General features: G+C 41.6%; 1 protein-coding gene across 1 annotated transcript in view; it reads right to left on the reverse strand.

Moving 5' to 3' along the window:
* RNF150 (ring finger protein 150) overlaps positions 1 to 23,131 on the reverse strand; it is a 49,341-nt gene extending 26,210 nt beyond the window's left edge. The window contains exons 1-4 of the mRNA XM_010177918.1: positions 22,877 to 23,131; positions 14,581 to 14,652; positions 14,083 to 14,165; positions 5,062 to 5,158 (exon numbers count right to left, since the gene is read on the reverse strand). Coding sequence (XP_010176220.1) covers positions 5,062 to 5,158; positions 14,083 to 14,165; positions 14,581 to 14,652; positions 22,877 to 23,104 — 480 coding nt within the window. The 5' untranslated portion in view covers positions 23,105 to 23,131. The remainder of the gene's footprint in view (positions 1 to 5,061; positions 5,159 to 14,082; positions 14,166 to 14,580; positions 14,653 to 22,876) is intronic.
* Between the last annotated feature and the right edge of the window lie 608 nt (positions 23,132 to 23,739).

A 23,739-nucleotide genomic window follows, 5' to 3' on the forward strand; every position in this document is an offset into this window, starting at 1 on the left:
CTGAAGCCTTCTCTTTTCCAGGCTGAACAGCCCCAACTCTCCCAGCCTGTCCTCATAGGAGAGGTGCTCCAGCCCTCAATCATCCTCGTGGCCTCCTTTAACTTAGTTTCATCTAACTTCAACAGATTGAGACAATTTCACTGTGCGATTCATCCCACCCTAAGGTAAGTGGTATGAATTTCCCCCTCTGCCTTCCCACTGCTCAGTGCTAAGTGGCTAGACTGGAAATCCAGTGTCTGGATGGCTAAAGTCAGAGGAGATGTACTCTGCTCTGTGGATCTGATTTTTGCTTTTGAAAATCTCACTACTTGCCTATCTCCAACAGCAGGCACCTAGAAACTAAGCAAAATAAGATACAGCAAAGACTTAAAGACAGGCTTAGCTTTAAGCACAAGAGTAATCCCTTTGAACTCAGCCATAAAAGGTTACCATATGCTTACATATTTTGCAGAACCAGGAACTTAGCATGTTTTGCCTTTTTCCATACATTCCCTGTCTGATTGTTGCCACTTCATAAATATTTTCTCACAAATGTTCCTAATGAAAAGGGCAGACATTTTAAACAATCCTCAGGTGACTTGTATCCACAAACTGCATTTTTGGATAAAAATTAGAATTGTAGTTGTCTGGCTCCAGTCTAATCCACAAGCAGCGAGAGCTCCTCAGAAGGGATAAAGGCATGTTCAGCTATACTAGTTTTTAATGAAATCCATCACACCTGTGCTTTTCTAAGTGAAATACCAATCATTTACTTGTAGGGACTTGGATCCAAAATTCCTTAGATCTATCACTCCTTCCCTCACCCTTAGCTGTTATAACAAATGCTTTCAGAATTTCATTTTTAACTTAAATTTGCCTTTGATGGCAGTGGATCTTAAAGAACAAAAAGGCCTTTTTTTTTTCTTTTCTACTCTAGGAAAAAGTATTTCAGATTTTTTTTCAGGGGATCAGTTGTTTGTTCTCTGCTCTGCTTCCAGTTATTCCTAGAATGGGGTTTTATCACTAACTTTTAAACCTTTAAAAACAAGGGATTATAGTTGAAAGCAAACCAAACATTAAAGATGCAAAAATAGCATTGCTCGATATAATTAATCCCTTTACTCCTGAATTATTTTAGTTGGAAAAAAATACCCCAAACTAAGCAGCATACTATAAAACTAATGATATGAAATACTGACCGAAAAAAATACATGATGGCTTTTGCTGTCAGAGTGACCCAGATACATTTGCTAAGTTTAATTATATTGGTTTCACTCATTCCCTGCATGTAAGTGCTTTGAGGGCACAATTCCACTAGAGTCAAGGGAAGGCTTTGTATTGACTTCTGGGGGCTTGGCTAAGGCTCTTAGTGAATAGCTTCAAGTCATCCAATTTGCTGCCAAAAATGCAGCTGTCTGCCTCTCCAGCAGATATTTGCAGAAAAGGGGGAGAAGCAGAGGGAAACTATTTTATGTGATATTATCATCCCGATAGTAATGTAGCTCTTTGAAAGTGAAAGACACTTTCACTGATAATTCCCTTCAAATATTCCAGCCAAAAGCATTATAGTCTGAGCTGGATTCACCAGCAAAGAGACAGTGGAAAAGGTTACGCCAACCATTTGCTGATAGATAGTTAATAATCCTCTGGAGCTGCAGAGTGCCATGGTGAAAAGCGGAGATGGGAAGGGTGCTCAGCTACCGTGAAAATGAGTGCAGTCATTCTGGTGCCTCATGGCAGCCTGGGGAATCTGGTTTTAGGGCAGATAATATTTGAAGTCTCTGTCACAAAGTAAATGGAGAGTTTAGATGTGAACTGAATTGAAACGTTTAGGTATTTGGGTTTTAACCAACAATTTCCTGGAAAAGCCGGAGTCTTCCTGCTAAATGAAGCACAATATATCCATAGTCACACAAGTCAGCTCTTTAATGACAACCATAGGACAAACATGCAGCTGGCAGGAAAAAAAACCCCATACTAGCCCTGCCTAAGATTTCCTCATTCCTCCCATTGTAAAAGCCTACAAAAAGACTTTGGCAAATTTATACTCAAGCCTCTCATCAAAGACTGCTGCCTGCCTAAGGCTGCTTTTCTGTGTGTGGAAATTTCAGCTAAGATGGCTCAGCAAGACTCAAGAATGTGGTTAGGGAATGGCATTTTGCTCTATCCCCTCTACAGCAATGTTTGCCACCTCTCACTGAGAAGCCCTAGAGCTTTACAGCTTCTTCCAAGGGAAATGTCTTTTCCCACAACAGCCTTCTGACATCTGGCTAAGTTATGAGCCTCTGAAAATATCAGTTCATGTGTGCTGATAGAGACTGGTGGCTTATTTGGGACCGACAACTACACTCTCCAAAGACAAGAGGGCTTTACGTGGTGCCTGCAAGCTCATGGTGGCACCAGAAAGCACCCCATGAGACCGATGCCCACCCCGGGCTGCCCTCAGCTGCTGCTGGGCAGCGAGTAGGCTGAGGATGCACAACTTTGGTGCGGGTGGAGAACAGGTCCTGTGAGCTGAACAGGGAGCATGAGCAGCAACACCAGGGCAGAAGCCTGAAAGGTTGGGCAGGAGGGGTTATGCAGAGGACAGCAGGAGAGGGCATGAAGTAGGAGAGGGAGAAGCAGGAGTTGAGGCATATTTTAGTAAGAGAAGGCAGAGAAAACAGAGGAAGAGGAGCAATGGATAGCAGTATGGGAATTTTTAACCCCCAAGCTACCAGATGCTCTTAGTCTCTTGCTTCCTTTGCTGTCAGCCAGAGGAAACCCCTGACACGAAGGCTACCATCTGCTCCCAGTTCCCATGGAAAACAGCTCCTGCTGTAAGTCACCTCGAGGGGTAAGGCTGTAGCATGCAGCTCTCCTTTCGTGAATCTAAATGATGATCCATGCAGGTAGGAGCCAGCACGCTTCCTCCAAATGATGGAGCGGGCTGTTTTCAGTTGGTTGTCTTAGAACAACCTAGGGAAATTTTTACAGAAATTCATATAATAAAATCCTAGAAACAAACCTTGCTAGTGGAACATTAACATCCAAGTGATTGATTTTTAGTGTTAAGAGAGACCAGCATTAAGGCCAATTCTGAAATCTTAATTTGACCCAGTTGTTTATGTTGGTTGCAGCAGTATTTTTAATTACATGCCCAGTACAATTATTTCCAGAGAAGCTCCATGCGGAAAGCTCTCAGTGAGGGCAACAGAATGGATTCCTCTTCTGCTATATGGTAAAGAGAGAATGAGACATGGAGCTGTGAGAAGAGAAAAGTTGGTTGAGGAAACTGAACAGTGCTTTTAATTATTCCTGGCAATTAGGCTCTATACCTGCCACTACAGAGCTGTTCATACGCAGTAAAAACCAGTCATGTAAACCAAAACCTTTACACATGGCCTCTGGGCATGTTTTCCCTTTCCCTGGATGTAACCAGCCTCAGAGAGCCTGCGGACATGCTTGGCCTTTGGCAGCTGTCAGTGAAGCCAGTAAGAGTCACATTCTGGATGTAAATACTGGTGGTACTAACCTTTCTGGAAAGACCTCTATGATCTCACTGCAGGCCTGCAAAAAGTGGAGGTCTGATTTGTCTATATCCTCTGATTATGAAACTGGATAAATAGCATGTTAATGAAATACCTCGGTAAAAATATGAATGGAACAGTGTGAGAGCAGAAATTGTGTGGTCCTGCATGGTGCAGAAGAAAGCCATGGAACAATATACTGGGTACAGAGAAAAGGTGTTGAAAACTTGGGTAACTGCTCACTGGTGGGCCTGTGAACTGAGACATGGAACCTGGGGAAAGATTGCTGTATACAAGCCTAGGCTCAGAGATGCTGAAAGGCAGAGCCAGCCTTCATTCTGGCCTTTCCTGACATCTCAAATACTGATTTAACATTTGTATCATCTTTTAATATTCTAAAGATAATATAACATGCTTAGCAGAAAAAGCAGCCCACTGTAATGACATGTTGTCCCAACTACAATGCTCTACTTCATTTTTCCCATTGCACATTTTTAGCTTAGATTATATTAGGTTGATTAACATATCTGCCCACTTCAGTAAAAACATACTTCAGCACTTGCTGTGGAACCTCTTCTGCAGCAACCTGCTTGGTTTCCTAGTCTCCATGAAAATGAACCCTTGGGGAATGGCTTCATCAGCTCCCCTAGTACATTCACATGAGCTATTTTACTTTATATAGCTCTTTCATATGTGAGCTGGCATGTCACCATCTCTAACTGGGGAGGGTATTTACAGCACCTGTTAATGCACCAGCCGGTGGTGTTTCAGTATTGAACTTCACTATCATGTGGCAAGCTTTGCATGGTGTGGGAAAGTGACTCAGTTCTTCCTGGAGAAGCCCGTGATCTCTGCAATGACTGCGGTTAGGAACTGTATGGCAAACAGGACATGGGCTATCTGAATGTAAACAAGCACCCTAAAAAGATCAATTGCCTTAGCAGCTTGTAACCACATCTGAATGTTCCAAATAACAAAGAGCTTAACAATTTCTTGTATATCATGTGGTCTGCCACATGCTTAGTTACTGGGAGAAATGCTTCCTAATTGGAGTTAGGAATACAGAGATTGCTACAGATAGACTTTAAGAGAAATCTGACAGAAAAAATATTTAGCCCCCCAGAATAAGCAATTAGTTGTCCTTGACTAGTCTAGCAGGGAAAATTTTATTTGCAGACCTTTGGCTTGGAGATTTGAACTGAGTGCATGATTAGAAAAATAAATCCGGTCCTGATTTAAAACACAAACAAAAGCTAGGGGAAAGAATCTATAAATCCACTAAAACACCAGGAAAAAATCCTCTGCTCCACAAAGCAGACAACCACAGACACACAAATAATCCCAACACCCAACCAACCCCCATCCACACACTCTTCCTGGCTAACAGAAGTGGGGTGCAGGAGAGAGGTCGAGTCAGACATTTCAGCTTGTACTCCCCTTAATAAATCAATTAATAAATCAATAACATGGCCAGATGAGTAGGATGGGAGCAGACAGGCAAAGGGCTAGGGATATACCCCAAGCAGCTGGTGTTTCCCTTCTGCCCCAAGCGGCTGCTCTGTGACATGCTTACCGGGATCCCTAGAGCTTTTAGAATATTCATTTTACACATCGGGCAGGTACGATGGTCTAGCAGCCAGGGGTCTACACAGGACTTGTGGAAAAGATGCCTGCAATGAAAACCAGGATATTTTAATTCAAATTCACCACAACACAATTTACACTTAGTACCAAATGCTACTTCTGAATTCAGTAAAGTGTTTCAGATGGTGTGGTTTGGAACCTCTGCAAGGACTGGAAAACTCTAACATAGATTCACAGAATGGTCTGGGTTGGAAGGGACCTTAAAGATCATCCAGTTCCAACCCCGCTGGCATGAACAGGGACATCTTCCACTAGACCAGGTTGCTCAAAGCCTCATCCAACCTAGCCTTGAACACTTCCAGGGAAGGGGCATCCACAGCTTCTCTGGGCAACCTGTTCCAGAGTCTCACCACCCTCACAGTGAAGAATTTCTTCCTAATATCTAATCTAAACCTACCCTCTTCCAGTTTAAAGCCATTTCCCCTTGTTCTATCACTACCTGCCCTTGAAAGTTGTATCCTATGTGCATGAGACTAAAATTATTTCTGCAGCATCTCAAGCACATATGCACAGTGTTGCTCAACTGAGTTTGGAAAACAAGACATACATCATTAGAGAATTAGGAAAAATACACAAAATGCACCAGCAAAACCCATATTCTTTAAATGTTAAAGGCTGTCAGTAAACAAAACCTGCTTGTAAAAATCACATTAGTGTTTCTGGATGGTTCTACAGACAAACCTGATTACACATTATTTAAATGTGAAGCTATCATGGGTCTGGTATTTTTCAGGATGCAGGCATAAGGAAATAAAGTGAACTAAAAAAATATGCTACTTTTCATTTAAATGAAAATACCCCAGTATGATGCTTTTTAAAACATTATCCTTGACTTTCCTGCTCTTTAGAAGTTTCCCATCAGAGTAAGCTCCTGAACAATTCCAGCCCTGAACGGGTTGTGGCTAATCCTGCGCTTGGTTTGAATTGACCACTAAGCAGCTACCTGAGCCCTGTATATAATGCAGGAATGTGGGGCTCAGGATTTAAGAAATGCTGTTGAGTAGGCCAAAAAGAGTAGTCAGGACTCAGCGCAAGGCAGAGAAGTTTGTTCAGCCCCTCTCCTTCTGAAGAAAAGGAGAAAAGTTTCCTATCATGCACATAGCCTCAGAAATTACACGGGCATGTAGGAAACTGAAAATTGCCATGCCTTGCTAAAAATATTTTTTAATAAATTAATTAAATAGAATAAATAGTTCGGTTGGAAGGGACCTTAGTCCAATTGCCTAATATAACTTCAGCAAAATTGAAAGAGGCTATTTTATTCTGAAATATGAGGCTTGATATACACAGTCTTGCTCCAAAAGGTGCAAACTAAGACTAATTTGCTTGTTCTGAAACACCACAAAGATCAACTCAAAGATTTCCCTTCTACGGCTTGCAACTGATGTCCCACTTCAGCTTGGCAGAGCCTGAAAGTCAAGTTTCAGTCTGCTTGAACTTTTACACTTGAGCAGTCCCCAACCTTGTGCTTCCCTGTGCTGCCGCTGCCCCATGTGCATCACTTGTATGGTACAGCCATACAAACCCACCAGGGAACCACAGGTGGACACAGCTCACAGCTGCCCAAGCCAATTGCACGAGGCTCAACAAGGCCGAGTGCTGGGTCCTGGGTCACAAAAACCCTATGCAAAACTACAGGCTTGGGGAGGAGTGGTTGGAAAGCTGCCCAGCAGAAAAGGACCTGAGGGTGTTGGCTGACAGCCGGCTGAACACGAGCCAGTAGTGTGCTCAGGTGGCCAAGAAGGCCAATAGCATCCTGGCTTGTATCAGAAACAGTGTCGCCAGCAGGACTAGGAATGTGGTCATCCTGCTCTACTTGGCACCGGTGAGGCTGTACCTCAAGCACTGGGTTCAATTTTTGGGCCCTTCACCACAAGAAGGATGTGGAGGTGCTTGAGCATGTCCAGAGAAGGGCAACGAAGCTGGTGAAGGGTCTGGAGAACAAGTCTTCTGAGGAGGGGCTGAGGGAACCAGGATTGTTTAGCCTGGAGAAAAGGAGGCTGAGGGGAGACCTTATCACTCTCTACAACTACCTGAAATGAGGGTGTAGAGAGGTGGGGGTCGGTCTGTTCAGCCAAGTAACAAGTGATAGGATGAGAGGAAATAGCCTCAGGTTGCACCAGGGGAGGTTCAGATTGGATATTAGGAAGAATTTCTTCACTGAAAGGGTTATCAGGCACTGGAACAGGCTGCCCAGGGAAGCGGTTGAGTCACCATCCCTGGAGTATTTAAAGGATGTGTGGATGTGGCAGTTACAGACATGGTTTAGAGCGACCTGACAGTATTAGGTTTATGGTTGGACTCAATCATAAAGGTCTTTTCAAACCTAAATGGTTCTATTACTCTATGATTCCAAGGCTCAGCCTGGAGCAGGGCACGTACCAGCCTCCACAAGGAAACACAATGTCTAAGAAAGCCAGAATCACTTAATGCACCAAAATATTTTAAAATATTTATGTGGTACGGATTCAGCTGAATGGGTCGGCTGCTGTATTGTGTCATGGCCTCTCTCACACAAGAAGATACAAACGACCTTTCAAATTGATGGCAGATACTGAGGTGCACTTTCATCAATATCGATTTGCAACCCTGGCTCTTACTAACATGGTATCAGCCCACATACTAGCTGTCTGGCTTACTAGCTGGCTTCAGTCCTAAATAACACTAGAAATTCAAAGCCAAAACTGTGTGAAATCTCAGAATCTTCTCACTGTGATGTTTTTCTCACTACTTCTAGAAGAAATGGGTCCTGTGTGAAAACAAAGCTACATGGCAAATTATTGCATTCCTGTACTTGGTCTGACTTCACACAACTATGGGAAAGGGCAAATCTGTTCTTGGAAGTTCGACCTAGTCTAACTATATCAGTTGGCTGCAAAACCAAACTTTGTCAAATCTCATCTGATCCTGTATGTCAACATGACTAACACAAATGAAGTATCATGATGCTTGAAGTTTAAACCACTCCTTTACTAGGGCTACTGAAGTTCACAACCCTCCTTCCAAACAAGACTTGCTTTACACAATGTACTAAATTTCAGTCTCTGTCCTGCATAACTCTTCCTGCCTTTTATCTCAGGAAGGACATATTCAGCATATCATCAGGCAAGCATTCTGAATAGGTGAAATCATAAAGATACAGTCCTCAGGCATGTGTAATTTTACATTTAGAAGTCTAACCAACAGAATTCCTCGGGTGTGTTAATTCACAGAGGGTACGGAATGTCATTGTCTTGCTTTTTCTACTTGAAATAACGATGAAATTCTTAATAGTGATTAATTTTCCTTAATTATATACTCAAATTCATAAACAAGTACATTTAACTGCAAAGACCTGAAGCATATTTGTGCCAAAATAATCAGTAGGTTTACAAAATCTGAGAAATTTATTATTCTCTTGGAAAAAAAAAACCAAGCCAAAACAAAACCAAAACAAATTTCCAAAATATGTTTCGGATAAAAAATACATAACTTCTATCAAGCCATTTTCTCATGGACTAGAAAGCCTCCTTTTGTTTTCAAGTTCAAGCTTTGCAAGCCTCAGTCAAGCTGTGGTTCATATTACAGCATGTCATAATGTTTGTTAATCACCAAAAGCTTGGAACTTCCATGCCTTACAGACTTAAAAAACTGAAGTTTAGTGTTCCCAAAGTTGGCTTCAAAAGCAATATTCTAAAATAAATCATACCAATGTAGAGTAATTTAAATACATGACAGATCATGTCACTTTGCACCTCTCAATACTAAATCAGCACAGTGTATTATGGCTCTATTAATTTCAGATTTAATATGCACAACAGAAGGAACTTGATTATTTCACTGAAATCTACAGAAAAAAGGAATGTTATTGAAAATTGGATACAGATATGCATTTTTCAATTTTTGTACCACATACAGTTAGAGCATTCATAATGCCTATTTTTTAACATGTAAACATTTGTGCAGAGTAGTGAGGTGGCAGACTTTGCAGATTTGGATTTTAAAGTTTATTTTATTTGTTATTAGCTACGCGTTGTATACATGCTTATATTGTGACTATTAAAAACTGTTAAAATGTGAATTGTTTGATGTCCTGATAAGTTTATCATCCAAATTCAGGTGCAATAACAGTCAGCACAAAGTAAGATGAGGAAGCAACTGCAATATTTCACTGTCACGTGGTAAGACAAAGATGTAAAAAGATCAACTGTAACAAAAATCCCTCTTCCTCTGCAGTTCCGAATGATGCACATTTTAAAAGGAAGGAGAGGGTAGAGGCATCATGGATGAGTTCAGAAGTAATGACCCACTCAGGGAGACAGTAAGAGAGATGTTCCAAGCAGAGGCTTGGGACATGGCTTTGACAATCAAAGTCAGAACTAGAAAAAAAAAAAAAATGGGTTTTGTTTGTTGCGTGCAACCACATGCATTGCAAAGCTATGTTGATTTGGATGTGTTGAAAAGTTTCTCAAAAGAACTGTAGTTGATTAGTTGAGAGAGAGGAAGGCAAGAGGAGAGATGTCGTAACAATCCTCATACAAAACAAAGGCTTCCATAAGGAGAAAGGAAACAACCGTTCTTCACCTCTCTGAGGGATGAGACAGACAGTGATGTGTTTAAACTGCAGCAAGTGAGATCCAGGTTACACAATCGGAAAAGCTTCACCACAGTCAATAGCAAAGCACGGCAATAAATCGTCAGGGACATTTGCAAGAGTCTTCATCCCTGGAGGCTCCAGACCGTGCTGGAAAAAGAACTCCCAAGAATGACACGTGCACAGTCAGTGCCCCTGTGCCGTTCCAGAGGTTCCAGCCTCCTGGGATCCCTCCTGCACTCTTCTGCAACTCTGTGACCACACGCGGCTGTATAAAGCTCACGGAGCACAAAGGAAGGAAAAGAAACTCAAAATCCCAGAGTATTTAATATACTATTCTCTAAATAGCACTTCATACATTTTAACTGGAGATAATACTTTTGTTTGAAATGTATTTAAATTTTCTTTAAAGCTTCAATTTTAAACATTCACAAAAAAAAAGTTCATTTGGGGCTCAGCCCAAAATTATAATAATAATCTGATTGTTGTAAAACTATTGTAAAGCTTTCAGCTTGCCAACAATTTGAGAAGCTTTTTTTCCAGGTTAAGGGAAACTGTTTCCTTCCCACCTTTTACTCCTAGTTCTGAACTGCATGCTTACAAACCTACCAGTCATGTAATTTTTCTCAGAAGAAAAGCACGAGCTAAGAGAGGAGGCAAAAGCAGAAAGAGAGGTGCATCCCTAGGGACTCTGAGTAAGAGTATCATTTGCCTGGATTAGACATAGGGTTGCAGCAGAGGATTGAGAAGGGTTTTGGTGAGAGACTGAGCAGTATGGTAGGATCCAACAAGAAAGTTTGGGCTTTTGAGGTTGCATGTACAGTTCTATTTGTTTATTTTTGAGGAAGAAGGAAGGACAAAAGAAATTATGATGAGGGTAAATGAGAGGAAGGAATCAAAGGGAATAATGTATATGATGAAATAATTTTCACAAGAACCTAGTAATAAGAGAAAAAAGGAGTGAAGTAGTCTCTGAAATCACAGTTGTTCATGGAGTGAAGGTTCAGGGGAAGGGAACAAGCTGGAACAGGGTCAGAAAGGGCTTTTACCTGGGATAGAAATGAAACAAGTGAAAAAAGAGCTTATGAAGAACTCAGCAGAGATGAGGTTGAAAGAGTCGTCTTGTGTCTCTGTGGACGTTTAATAAAGTTAGTAAAAGTTTAGTAAAAGGCAGACACTGGGAGCAGCTGCACCAGTAACTTCTCCAAAGATAGAGCAGAAAAGACAAAAGCATTTTGAAGCTAGAGATGGAGGACAAGCAGAAGGAACTAGGGCTATGACAAGAGATGTCACTCTGGGAACACTGACCTTGGTTACATTTGATATTGTGTCAGTGCCCTCAAAGATAACTGCAGTTATGTTTGCTACCATTAAACATAAAACCAGCTGCAAGCCAACACTTTTTAAATCAGGTGTCAGTCCTTATTTATTTAATACATTCTGTAGAGTGAAGTTTATTAATACAGTCAGTTGTGAGAGCTGGCTAAAGAGGACAGAGAGGAAGCACGAGTTAACTGGAATTCTCCTCCTAGCTCTCCAGAGTGGGATATGTAACAACAGGCTGTCCCAGTGCCTGCCCTCTGCCATCAGAAAAGAGAGGACATTTGGGGAAATAGCGGAAGTACTAGTAAATGTATCTACATGACTTCAGAGCTCATCCACTGCAATATCAGCTGGTCGATTTTTGGTACCAATTTCTTAGGAGATTCAGGCTCCATTTGCCTTAAAAAGAAACCTCAAGAAATAGAACCATAGAATGGTTTGGGGCTTTATACAGAGTGTGCCTGCTAGCAGTGGTTTTCCCAGTACTGCCTACAGTACAAAGCAGCATCTTTCATGTGCAGCTCCTGGGGCTTATTTGGCTTTGCACGTAAAAAGTTCTACACCTTGAGCACCTCCTGGATAGAAACGTTAAGGTCAGCCAGCACTGGTGTCATATGGTGCTGGCTTCTGTAAAGCTTGGTCAAACGCCAGCCTCTTATTAAACAGTTCTCTAATAAGGTTCCCATACTAACAACTGCATGTAGTTTAACTGAAGGTGCTGGAGGAAGAAACCTACAGAGTCTGTAGGTCTTCATCAAGATATATCACCCTCCTACACACTTAACAGACAGAAATTAACCCACTTTTGGGTTTGGGTTTTTTTTTTTTTTTGGATGAGGAGACAAGACTGACAACAGTAGAAAGAATCACGACTACTATTTCCTGTTTTGTAAGTCCAAGCCCATGTGTAAAATAGTGCCCTCACGATTTGCGTGGCAGGAAAGCCAGAGTTTGTGAAGTAGCTGCTTCAGAAAAATCCCTGAGTTTTTATAATTCAAAACTGCTGTGGCTCAAACTGTGAGTATTTTACAAGACAGTTCTGCTGCTGCTAACCTTTCAGCATGAGTCATTTTCTAGGCGACCTTTTAAGTCAGCCAAGAACTGAACATCACCTGTTAACTATGTGCTTCCTATTCACTCTGCTTGACTCAACACTGCAGATGACAAAGTCTGACTAGAGCCTCATTGAATTATGAGGCAAGACTCAAGTGAAAGCTAGAGCTTAGACATGCTTTTTGCTGTTGTATAACTACCTCCAAAAACTGCCTGTCTCTACCATGCAAAATTATGCTTCTATGAAAACAAGCTTGATGTCAAACCAAGGTCTGCATTTTCTGGTAATTTCTCGGTTTTCTGCATTTCTGCTTCATGAAGTGATGCATTTGTTTCTGTTTGTAAAAAAAAAAAAAAAAAAAAAAAAGTTCACATGCAATTTGTCATTGTGGGGGATTTACAGTAGGTCAAATTTATGATTAATCTGCTGGATTTTGTTTGCCATTTAGTGATAGCATTAAACAGATTTAATGAGTCACATGAATGAACAGGAATGGACAGCTTGTAACAGTCAAATATCTACTAGGGAACAACATAGCAGGAAAAGAAACAAGTATTTCAGTTTCTCAAGCCAGTGAACATGCCTGCAGGAGAAGAAAGAAACTATTTGAAAAAAAATCTCTCTGCTCTGTATGTACAAATTTCTATTTCTAGGGAAATCAAACACTTGCTCTTGTTCTCCTGGGGGAACCTCTGCTCCTAGGAAATGTCCTAAGAAATTGATTTCCTTAGAGAAATCCTTCATTAGCTAACACTTCACAGATGACAACACAATGGCACTGAGAGATGAATACAGCTGTTACGGGTGGCAAGAGGCTGTGCTCCTGTGTCACATTACTGCGAGCGTATGTGCTGCACAGGGCACGTTCACATGAGGGGAAGGAAAGAGAAAGAACAAGCCCAAAAGCTCTTCTTGTCACCTCCATGTCCCACACGCCTGAGAATATTTTCATGGCAGCAACAGATCATAGAATCATAGAATCATAGAATCATAGAATCATAGAATCATAGAATGGTTTGGATTGGAAGGGACCTTAAAGATCATCTAGTTCCAATCCCCCTGCCGTCAGCAGGGACACCTTCCACTAGATCAGGTTGCTCAAAGCCTCATCCAGCCTGGTCTTAAACACTTCCAGGGAGGGGGCATCAACAACTTCCTTGGGCAACCTGTTCCAGTGTCTGACCACCCTTACAGTGAAGAACTTTTTCCTAATATCTAATCTAAACCTGCCCTCTTCCAGCTTAAACCCATTTCCCCTTGTCTTGTCATTAGTTGCCCTTATGAAAAGTCCTTCCCCAGCTTTCTTGTAGGCCCCCTTCAGGTATTGGAAGGCCGCTATAAGATCTCCCCGGAGCCTTCTCTTTTTCAGGCTGAACAGCCCCAACTCTTTCAGCCTGTTTTCATAGGAGAGGTGCTCCAGCCTCCAGATAATGTGGTCTTTGTCACATTCTCTTTTTGCTCTAATGTTTCTACTCAGCACACCCCTTTTTATGACTGGGGTCTTTTTTGAGAGAAATCATCCCTTTCTCAGTGCCTGGGCATGGCCCAGGACAGCAAAAAAAGTGGCTCCACGGGAAGCAGAAGAAGCCTGCTCTATCCCCAGCTTCCGTGCTCAGGGCACACATTGAAGTCAGGGGAAAATTCTTCTAAGGGAGTTATTCTGGACTGATATAAAACCAGTGAACAAAATAGAGGAATCAAAACCTTTAGTTTAAAACTCATACTGAAGACTTTGTAATAGGTTCAGGTCAGATAAAATTTCTGACTATCATGCTAAGCTCAGGTTCTCACCACCATTAATACTACTTTCACTTCATGTCAAATAAAGAGGCATTTCAGATATCTTTATAGAACAGATTTAGAATAAATCAAAATGATAAAGTCACCCTTCCCTTTTACAAGCTCTCAGGTAATCTCATCAGTATGGTACTGTGACAACAGAGCCTGTCTAGAAGTAGAGAGACTATCAGAGCTGAAAGCACCTTTAACCTTCAACTTACCTGCAAGGCAAAATTCTGACAACATCATTGGGCTTGTAGCCTTCAATACAAACAGCACAGTTATCAAAGTCTGTCTCAGTTTCCTACAGGAGAGAGAACATGAATCATTTTAATGTTTTTATTTTGTCAGCCAGTCTCTTCATACAAGAGCCTATGTGACAATGTAAAACAGTCACTGATGCATGCTGCAAATCCAATAATGCATTTCAAGACAAGCAAGTCAGATTTTCCAACATATTTCCAGTTGGAAACTTGCCCTGGGAAACACGCAGATTTAGTTAGTATGTTTTAACTTTCAGGATTTTCTGTATCTTCACAGAATCACCTTCTCTCTCTACTCCATTCCATCTGTAAATTTCTTACCAGTGTTCCTCCCTCAACTGAAGGACACGTAGCTGAAAAAGCAATTGCCATTTCTGTTCTGCCTCATTGTCCCAGCGGTCTGAAGGAATCCTCAGCACAGAGTTTCATTTGTTAACATGCAATTTGAAAAATTACCTTATCACCTTTCCTGATTGTTCTGACTTGCAGTTTGCTGATTGCTTTCTTTGCAGCATCTCCAAGCCGGCGCTGTAATACAAAATTTGCCCTTAAGCAAGAAGTATCTCTTCATGCAGAAATCATCATCTTTTCTCCCTAGGCTTCTTAATAATCTGAAGTAACTGTACATGAAACAGGACAGTGCTGTATAAATATAAACAGATGAGGTCAGTCATGTTGTTATTCACAATAAGGGCACAGTAGGTATTCTAGCCTGGCTGGTAACCCACAGCCGATGAGGCAAAGCTACTTTAATGGAGTTCCAGTAGAGACTGTATGTGAGCCCATCACGATGTGACACTACAGCACCTCTACTATTCCAGTGAGTAGCAATGTATGTAACAAGTCCACTGTTTAGGTATCCTACTTCTTCCCTCTTTTTTTTATTTTTTTAAATTATTTTTATTTAAATGACACTTGTAAAAAATACATTCTTAAATGAGACCTGGGCTAGTAAGCAGAGTGAACGCTGGACTTAAGATTCAGAAGGTCTTTATTCTTAGGTTATTCCATAATCTTCAGCAAGATGCAAGTGCTGAAAGTGAGCTGTTAATTTGTTAACCATGAAAAACACGAATAATATTCTCTGCTGTTCTCTTTTCCTACAACATAGAGTTGCCCACTTTACAGGAGCAATGCAAAATATAGAAATGAAGTGAAAGCATCTGCAGTTTCTTACAGGTAAAGCACTACATCTACCTGCAGTAACATCCTATCTATACGTAACCATTTGCTTGTTCTTTGCCTTTCTATCTTTCCTTCCAGTGGGACATGAATTGCTTGTCACATCATGTTTCTGACTGTTCTCCCGTATTTCCAAAACACTGTTCCTGTACTGGCAGAGTCACAGCCACTCAGGACTGAAGTATGCAATAACAGACTGATGCAAAACACCCTGTTCTCAAAATGCTGAAGATGGAGGTGCCTGCCTCTTGCAAAAGGCTGAGAAGATGATGGGGCAGTTCATATAACCACTGCCAGCAGAGCTACCTCTGCACCCTGTGCTGTTGAGCTGGTGCCTACATCATCGCTCCAAGGACTTGTTGCTCACTTGTGCTAACCCAACAACAAGGCGACCTGGAGACAAACTCACAGGCTTGAAAGGTCTTTGAGAGGTCATGTACTCCCATCCCTGGCTCAAGGCTGGGTCAACTTCAAAGTCAGAGCTGCGTCCAGTCAAGTTTTGAATATCCCCAGGAAGGGAGATTTCACAACCCCTGTAGATAATTTGTTCCAGTGCTAAACCACTCTCACAGACTTTTTTTTTTTTTTTTTTTTTAAAAAGCATACAAATGGAATTTCCCTTGTAATCTGTGACCATTACCCTTGTCCTTTCTCTGTGCATCTCTGAGAAGAGTCTGACTCTGCCTCCTCTCCGACCACCCGTTATGCAGCTGAAGTCTGCAAGCAGAGCCCTTCCTCCTCCTCTGCTCCCCTCATGGCTTAGCAAGTCGAGCTCCCTCTGCCTCTCCTCAGATGTCATGTACTCCTGTCCTCAGACCATACTGGTGACCCTTCTCTGGGCTCTTTCCAGTTTTTTCATGCCTTTCTCATACAGGTTCATGCAGCAACACCTACTCTGATGTCTTCTTGTCAGTTTTATAACAGTTCATGACACAGTACAATCCCCAGTTGCCATCAATAAATGACAAAATCTTCTCTTCACCTCCCCTCCCCATCCATATTTCCAGCAATGTGTTGTTAAATAGGAGGGACACTTAGGATCTTTGGTGACTCAGAAGACATTCAACTTTTAGGGCTGGGAACACCGCCTGTGCTGGAGTTCAGAGGGGCCTGTCAGCAAGAAAGGTTTCCAGGTGGAGGCAGTGAGAGCATGAAACCAAAAATAGAAGGAAGCTGGATGTAGTTTGTAAATTGAGACCTAATCACCATACAGATACAATTAATAAATTACCACTTTGTTCTTCAGATTCAATTAAACCCAGCAAATTAAATTTAGAGAGTAAACTCATTGGATTGGAAAGACATGGAAGACTGACAAAATACATGCAATACTGAAAGCAGACAGCAATTTCAGATCTGGCTAAAGAGGCGAAAACGTTCTTGGCTACCATATGAGATCTACATAGGAGCTTTCTAGCATAACTAATTATTACACATTGGGGAGTATCAATATCTTTTGTCATACATTTTTCTCACAGTTTCTCTTAAATAAAGGAATCAGATGAGAGTCAAATATTTCTTGCCAGCTATTTGTTTATTTAATGTAAATCAAAGACAGACTGATAACATACAGCAATACAAGAGCCATTATGTCCTGCTTCAGGACTTATGATTCCTTTTAATCATTATTGTTACTTAAACTAACAAAATGTCTCAGTTCTTTTTTGCACATTCTTCAAGGAGAAAGGACAAGATTAAAGACTCATGTACATCTTTGATCTGCTTGTTTTCATGTTTGCTTTCTCTTATCTATCTTAAATAGACAAGTTCACGACTTACATGCAAATGAGAATAATTTAGTTTTTGAAAGAACAGGAATATCTTGGAGTAAAGTCACACTTTCAAAGGATTCTTCTGTTTGAATGAAAGGCATGCTATCACTAACCAATTATTTCCCCTAAAAGATAAGAGGCATTACAATAGTTTAGGGGTTTAAAGTGAGGCTTATAGATTTACAGTCATAAATCTCATAATCTCATTAGCAAGGCTGCAACATTCAGTACTGGTCTGGAAGGAGTTAAGCATATCAGATGCAGTGGTCTTGTGGAGATGGTGATACAAGTTAAAAAGGATGGACAGTAGCACGGAAAGTGGCACTCGTCTGTTCCTGAGGAAGTAACTGACCACAGAAGCTGTGGAAGAGAAATAATGCTAAGTGCTTCTCTCTTAATGGCCTGTGGTGGTTTGACCCACAGTGGGCCCATGGGGTCCTGCACTCACTCCCCCCACCCGGTGAGATGGGATGGGAGACACAACAAAGGGGACACAGGATTAGGAATGAAGGACAGGGACGGCTCACTCACCAGTTATGGTCATGGGCAAAACAGACTCACTTGGGGAAGAAAAATCAATTTAATTCATTGCCGTTCATCTGAGTAGCACAGTGAGACAGAACAACCACATCTTACAGCACCTTCCCCCACCCCTCCCTTCTTCCCAGGCTCAAATCACTTTGCTCCCAATGTCTCTACCTTCCCCCCGAGGGGCACAGGGGGACAGGGAATGGGGGTTCAGTCAGTTCACCTCTGTTGCTCTTCCCAGCATGAAAGCCCAGGAACAAGATGTTCCATGGCAAGCTTCCCATGGAGTCACAGACCTCTTTGGGCTCAGCTCCCAGCTCCACCATGGGGACATCCACGGGCTACAGACTCACCCTCCACTCTGGGGGTCCACCCCCGCTCTGGCACCAAGTGACTCTTGGGGTCTCAATTCAGTCACACCTGCCCTCAGGCTCAGCTTCTCTGCTCCAGTGTGGAGTCCTCCATGGCCTGCATGTGGGTCTCTGCTCCACCATTTAAGCTCCATGGGCTGCAGGGACCTCCTTTGTCTTCTCCTTCCTCTATGTGGTTGAACTGGCTGTCTGAGGTTCTCTGTCCTCCCGCTCCTCCTCCTTCCTCCAGCAACAAAGCTCTCTCTGTGTCTGTCTGTCCTTTGTTTAGGCCGATGGTCGTCTTTTGTTCAGGTCAATGGCCTCTCCTCCAGGCTCACCACACCTACTTCTTTTCAAGACAGTTCTTCCCCTCACAAATACGAATTCGCAGAGGAGTTTCTCTAGTGCTCGTTGGCCCAGCCTGAGCTGGGGGCTATGTCTTTGGAGCCAGGGGAGCTCTGTAAGCTTATCACAAGGTGGACCTTCTCCTACTACCAAAAAAAAAATGCTTTCCCCCCCAAACCCAACACATGGTCTTACTAAACTATCACCTTTGCAGGGAAGAGATCACCTTCTGCCTTGTGCAGAATGAAGCGCACCATCAGGACAAGGTATCAGGTGCATCTCCTGTACCACAAATACAATTCAATTTGCAGACTCCATCATGAGAAGCAATGTCCCAAGAGTGCTTCAAAGACTGATGTCTTTATTCAATGGCCCAAAACTGTCTTTCAAAGCCAGCAGTCTTCCTTCTTAGATAATTGCTTGACACTCCACATGCTGCTAGCCACATACTAAAGTAGAACCTTCAGTGGAGATTAACCCGGGACGTACAGGACCCTCCTCAGCCCCAGTGTGATCGCGTCCTGCTTTGGCTTTCACTATCCTGCAAAACTCATGGAGCCCACCTAGTTTCAAAATGACTTTACAGAAAACTTATTCTTAACAAGAAACCAATGGGAAAAAATGACACGGAAGAAATACGGTCAATAGGTCTTGCACTTAAGCACCATCCCCTTGTCATCTTCCCATCTCACAGATGACAAAAGGGAACTCTACTGTTACTGGTGAAATACGAAATCTGACACACTGACAGCTTGTTTTTGATTTTTTTTAAGCCTGTCCCCTGCCTGTTGCAGGGCTGAGACAGCAAGTCACATTTTGCTGAATTATCTCTAGGACTTAACTTGTCATGCAATTCCAAACTGCTTTCAATTAGCTTTGCAACCCAATGTCTCTTCATGCAAACAATTCCCAGTCTTTCACAGAGAAACTCATCTTCAGGAGGGCTCCAGGAACAAGCTGCTGAGGAAGCAGATTGCCTATGCCTTCCTTACACAAATATCAAAAGGGCGTATCATCAGGGCAACCACCTATTTCCTGGATATCTTGTTAGGTGGGGAAAAAAAAAAAAAAGGAGGCCTTGGATTTTCATCCATGTGAATATTACTACCTATCTCCTACTTCTACATGCACCATACAGTCATCTGTGCTAGAGATACTCTTAGAACTTAAGTGCATTAAAATAAAAATTGAATTCTGACCATATTTGTAGCTGGCACCTTGGCTGCAGGTGCACAAGCCCATAATGGAAGATTGTTTTCCACTCCACTGCATTAATTACCAGCCAAGTTGGGATGAATGGGCAAGGGCATTCAGTGAGAATCCTTGAAGTCCTGATTCTCCACTCATCAAAATCAAGCACTTAACTGGAGTGAGCTGTTTCTTCCTTCTAGCACATGGATCTGGATGTTGTACACATGGTGAGGAAGAGTGGTGGCTGAAAATGTACATGCTGTATATCCAGGTTCCATTTCACTGGGGAGTCACAGGATGACTTCAGGAGACTCTTCAGTCTTTCTGGCTGCCTCTCTCACTAGCTGGACTAGTTGCTTTCTTGATGAATAATTAAATCAGTTCCTTTTGGGTTTTACTATTTGATCAGCAACTTATACTGTGTGCAAGAAGGGAAGTGGACCTGGAAAGGAAGATCACTATATAAAAGAGGACAAGGAGGCAAAGGTGGTTATGAGGCTTGACAAAAGGATACACCATGTTTTTCATGAAAGGAAGACAGAGTTGCAATGGGTCAGCTTGGAAGAGGCAAAATGTAAGATAACTTAGGAAGACTTGGAGTGACCAAGGTAAGAATCTTGTTTTCATGTAACAGTGCGACACCCCTCCTGCTTGGAGATAAGGGCTTTTTCTGCCAATCATATTTTGCAGTCAGCCACATTGTCCTATTCCCTCAGTACAGAACCCAGACTACCAATCCAGAGGAGGCTGAACTGCTCCTGGTAGCAACTCCAGTATCAGTCAAACCTAGGAAGGGCATGCATGACAGAGGTTAACAAAGAAGTAGGCATAGGTTTTTATTTGACACAGAAAACATAGGCCCTCACAAGCTCTTGTTTTAAAACTGTGGGATTTTAAATCACTCAGAGGTCAATATGAATTTAAGCTTTTAATTTTTTTTTTAAATGTTATTGTAACTGAAGTCTAATAAATAAGTCACTTTTTTCGCACTTTCAGAACAGGGCAGTCAGTCTGCACAGTTAGATTTTATTGTATTGTGGGGTAGGAACTGCTAGCACAACTTTGAATAGGCCAGCTGGCTCCCCCTTCACTTCATGCTCTTTTTATCCAAACATTTCAACCTTTGGATAAACTTTAGCCTGAGTACATAAAATACAAATAGAAGGAAGCATCTTTCCTAAAGCTGGCCAGCAGTGAAGGTGCTTATGACACACACGAGTTTTTCCAACAAGTAAGCATAATACCTTCATACAAACAGATGTACAAGTTCTAGTGGTAAAAGCTTTTGTAGTGACAAAAGAATCTTGCTCCAGCAAAGCAACGTGAACAATTTTTCTTGTATATATCTGAATATCCAAGATATTGACATAGAACTTTGTGATCCTATCCTTGTGCCACAAGAAAATGTGTCAAATTTAAAAAAACCCAACAAACCAAAACAGAGAGAAACCCTCTGGGAAAGGGCAAGAGCAAGCTGAGCTCTTCTGAACTACCTACGTCATTGTATTCCATAACTAGGACTAAAAAAGAAAAAAACCAAACCACAGCAACTCATTAACACAAATGGTAGAGCTTTGTCTGTACATCACTACCATTCTTCATATGAAAAGAGCTAATAAAGAGGTTAGAGATGTCAGGCAAAACTGGATGAAGAAAGGCCGTGACAAAATTCTAGTTTGCCCCATATATTTACTACATTTTTGGCAAAAAAAAAAAAAAAAAAAAAAATGGCCTTGATTAGGAGGCATGTTTTCTTATTCTTCTGAAGAACAGAAGAGATCATCAACAACTATTACCAGTATAATAGCAAAGTTACTAAAACCTCCGCACAGGAAAATTGCTTGTGCATGTGTTTGTTCAAACTTTGGAAAGAAAATACTGAAAAGGAAGTCTGCTTGAAACATAGAAACCTATCAATTCCAAACTATAGCATATTACCTGAATGAGCTTTTCATTTTGCTGGGTTTCATGTTTATGTATGTCTATTTACTCTGCTAATCTGCCTGAATAATTACTTGATTGAAAGCACGCTTACAGTACTCACAGACATAAATTAGGCACATGTGCTTTTGCAGCCAAAGCATCTAAAAATTATCACAGTCATTACACTCAAAGCGAATCTGCTGCCAGTGATGTTCAAATTCCAGCTGGGATAGTCTCATTCTTGCTATCTAAAATTTCAAACTGTATATTTAAAAGGAAAATATATTCTTTGTGTCTGAAAATACAGAGCAGCCATTTCCTAGCTCGGAGGATGCCTGAATTTCAGTGGGGCAGGGTGAGGGATCCCTATATGTTAAGTTACATAGTGTATGGCAGTGCTTTTTTCTACAAGATGATCACTGACACTCTCAGTTTTACTTTCTCTGCACAGCAAGCAAGGCAACCCTCCCCCTGCCCCAAGGGTAATTTATTAGGGGGTCCAGAAACATCTCTGAATTACAGTGCACTTTTTTCCCTGCAGCAAAATGGTTATCTCCTCAGATTTCATACACTGATAACATTTTCTCCTGTACCATTAGAATGAAATGTAGAAGCATCAGCTTCACAGTTCTGCTGATGCTGATAGTCGCATCCAGACAAGAAAAGATTAAGTTTATTATTATCATTGCTATTATTATTCATTGCTGAACTACCACAAAGATGCACAGTGCTGTATAAATCCAGAGGGCCTCAGGAACTAGGGCTCATTCCCACTGCTGTTGACTTCTTTCCAGCTCTATAGGTTTTGTCTCTCTTTCAGGGGGTTTGGACAAGATGCCAAAACCAAAATAATATTGGTGGCTATCCCTACAGCACTTAGATGCTCAATGATCATTGTCAAATGAACAGAGACATATTTGCCTTTCAGGCCCAAGACCATTCTAAAGAAGTATTAAATGAAATTATTAAATGAATTATTAAATAAAAACACTTTCTGTTCTTTTTTTCTTTCCTCACTTACTGTGAACCCTTGTTTCCACACACAGACATTCACATACCTCATCACAGTTTAGTCATCATTTTGATCTCAAGGGTCGTTAGCTATATACATTTCTATGGCACTTGGCTATATGTAACAAGGCAATCTTTTAGCTAATAAACATCATTAACTTTCTGCCTTTTTTGTGTGTGTTTTTCACAGAGGACAAACAGCATAATACATATAACATAATATATATACACACTATATTTATTAATTTATTTTTTCCTGAATCCCATCTATATTGACAGAAGTCTTGACTTTTCCCAAACACAGGCATTTTTACATCCCCATTCTTTTCACTTTCTTGTGTTTTGTTTTGTTTTGACCACACATTCACAATTTCCTCAAATTTTACTTTTAAGCTGAATCCCATGGTGATTTTTTTTGGAAACACAAGCAGCTGTTCCAGCACTGCTCACCTGATTTCTGTCTCTTGCATTTGCGTAGCGGAATCGCTGGATGTAATAGAAGACCAGCCATGCCAGCGAGATGATCATCAGCACAATGAAGGAGATGGAGACAAACACCACAGAGGTCCGGCTGACGTACTTCTGCAAGTTGCGCGTCCCGATGGTTATGTACATCATCACAGTAATGTTCCTCTCCAGGAGGCTCACTATCTCTTTTCCTTTGGGTTCAGGAATCATTATTGCTACAACATCTTCTAGGCCTATCAGGCAGGAGAGAGAGAAAAGAAACCTTTAGGAAAACAAGTGACTGCCATGTAATAAATAAATAAATAAAATGAAAAGAGGAGAGGGCCAAAAATAAAGGAGAGAGGGGGCAAAAGAGTTATAAAAAGGCTCCCTTTTCTCCTGCTGGTTTTCACCAAGAGGTAAGTCAGGTGAATCTGGTAAAGGTCTCAACTGGAATCAGTTACACAGTGTGTTTCTATAAACTAATCTCGGCGAAATATGTAAAATGTGTTTCATGAGTCGACATTAACACAGATTTCCAGCACTACTGAGGCATACCTAGGTGATATTGCTGTAAGCATTGCAGAAAGGGAGACATGCTGCAGCCACCATCCTTCCATCCAACACCACATCTGCATTTATCATAGCCCATTGCAGAGTCACGAATCTGTCAGAGAAGCCCCTCCAAACTCCACATTCAGACCAGAAACACTTTCAATCACAGCTCTCCACGTGGTTTCATTGCCCAAAGGTGACAAAGCATCACTGCCCTTGCCTGGAGCTGGCAACAGGAGAAGCCTGCAGGGACAAGAGCAGCTTGACACGGTCCCGGCCACCAGAGGTTCCCCACAGCCCAAGCCCACGCA

Source organism: Antrostomus carolinensis, unplaced genomic scaffold (genome assembly GCF_000700745.2).
Source record: "Antrostomus carolinensis isolate BGI_N321 unplaced genomic scaffold, ASM70074v2 scaffold24661, whole genome shotgun sequence".
NCBI classification, from domain to species: domain Eukaryota; kingdom Metazoa; phylum Chordata; class Aves; order Caprimulgiformes; family Caprimulgidae; genus Antrostomus; species Antrostomus carolinensis.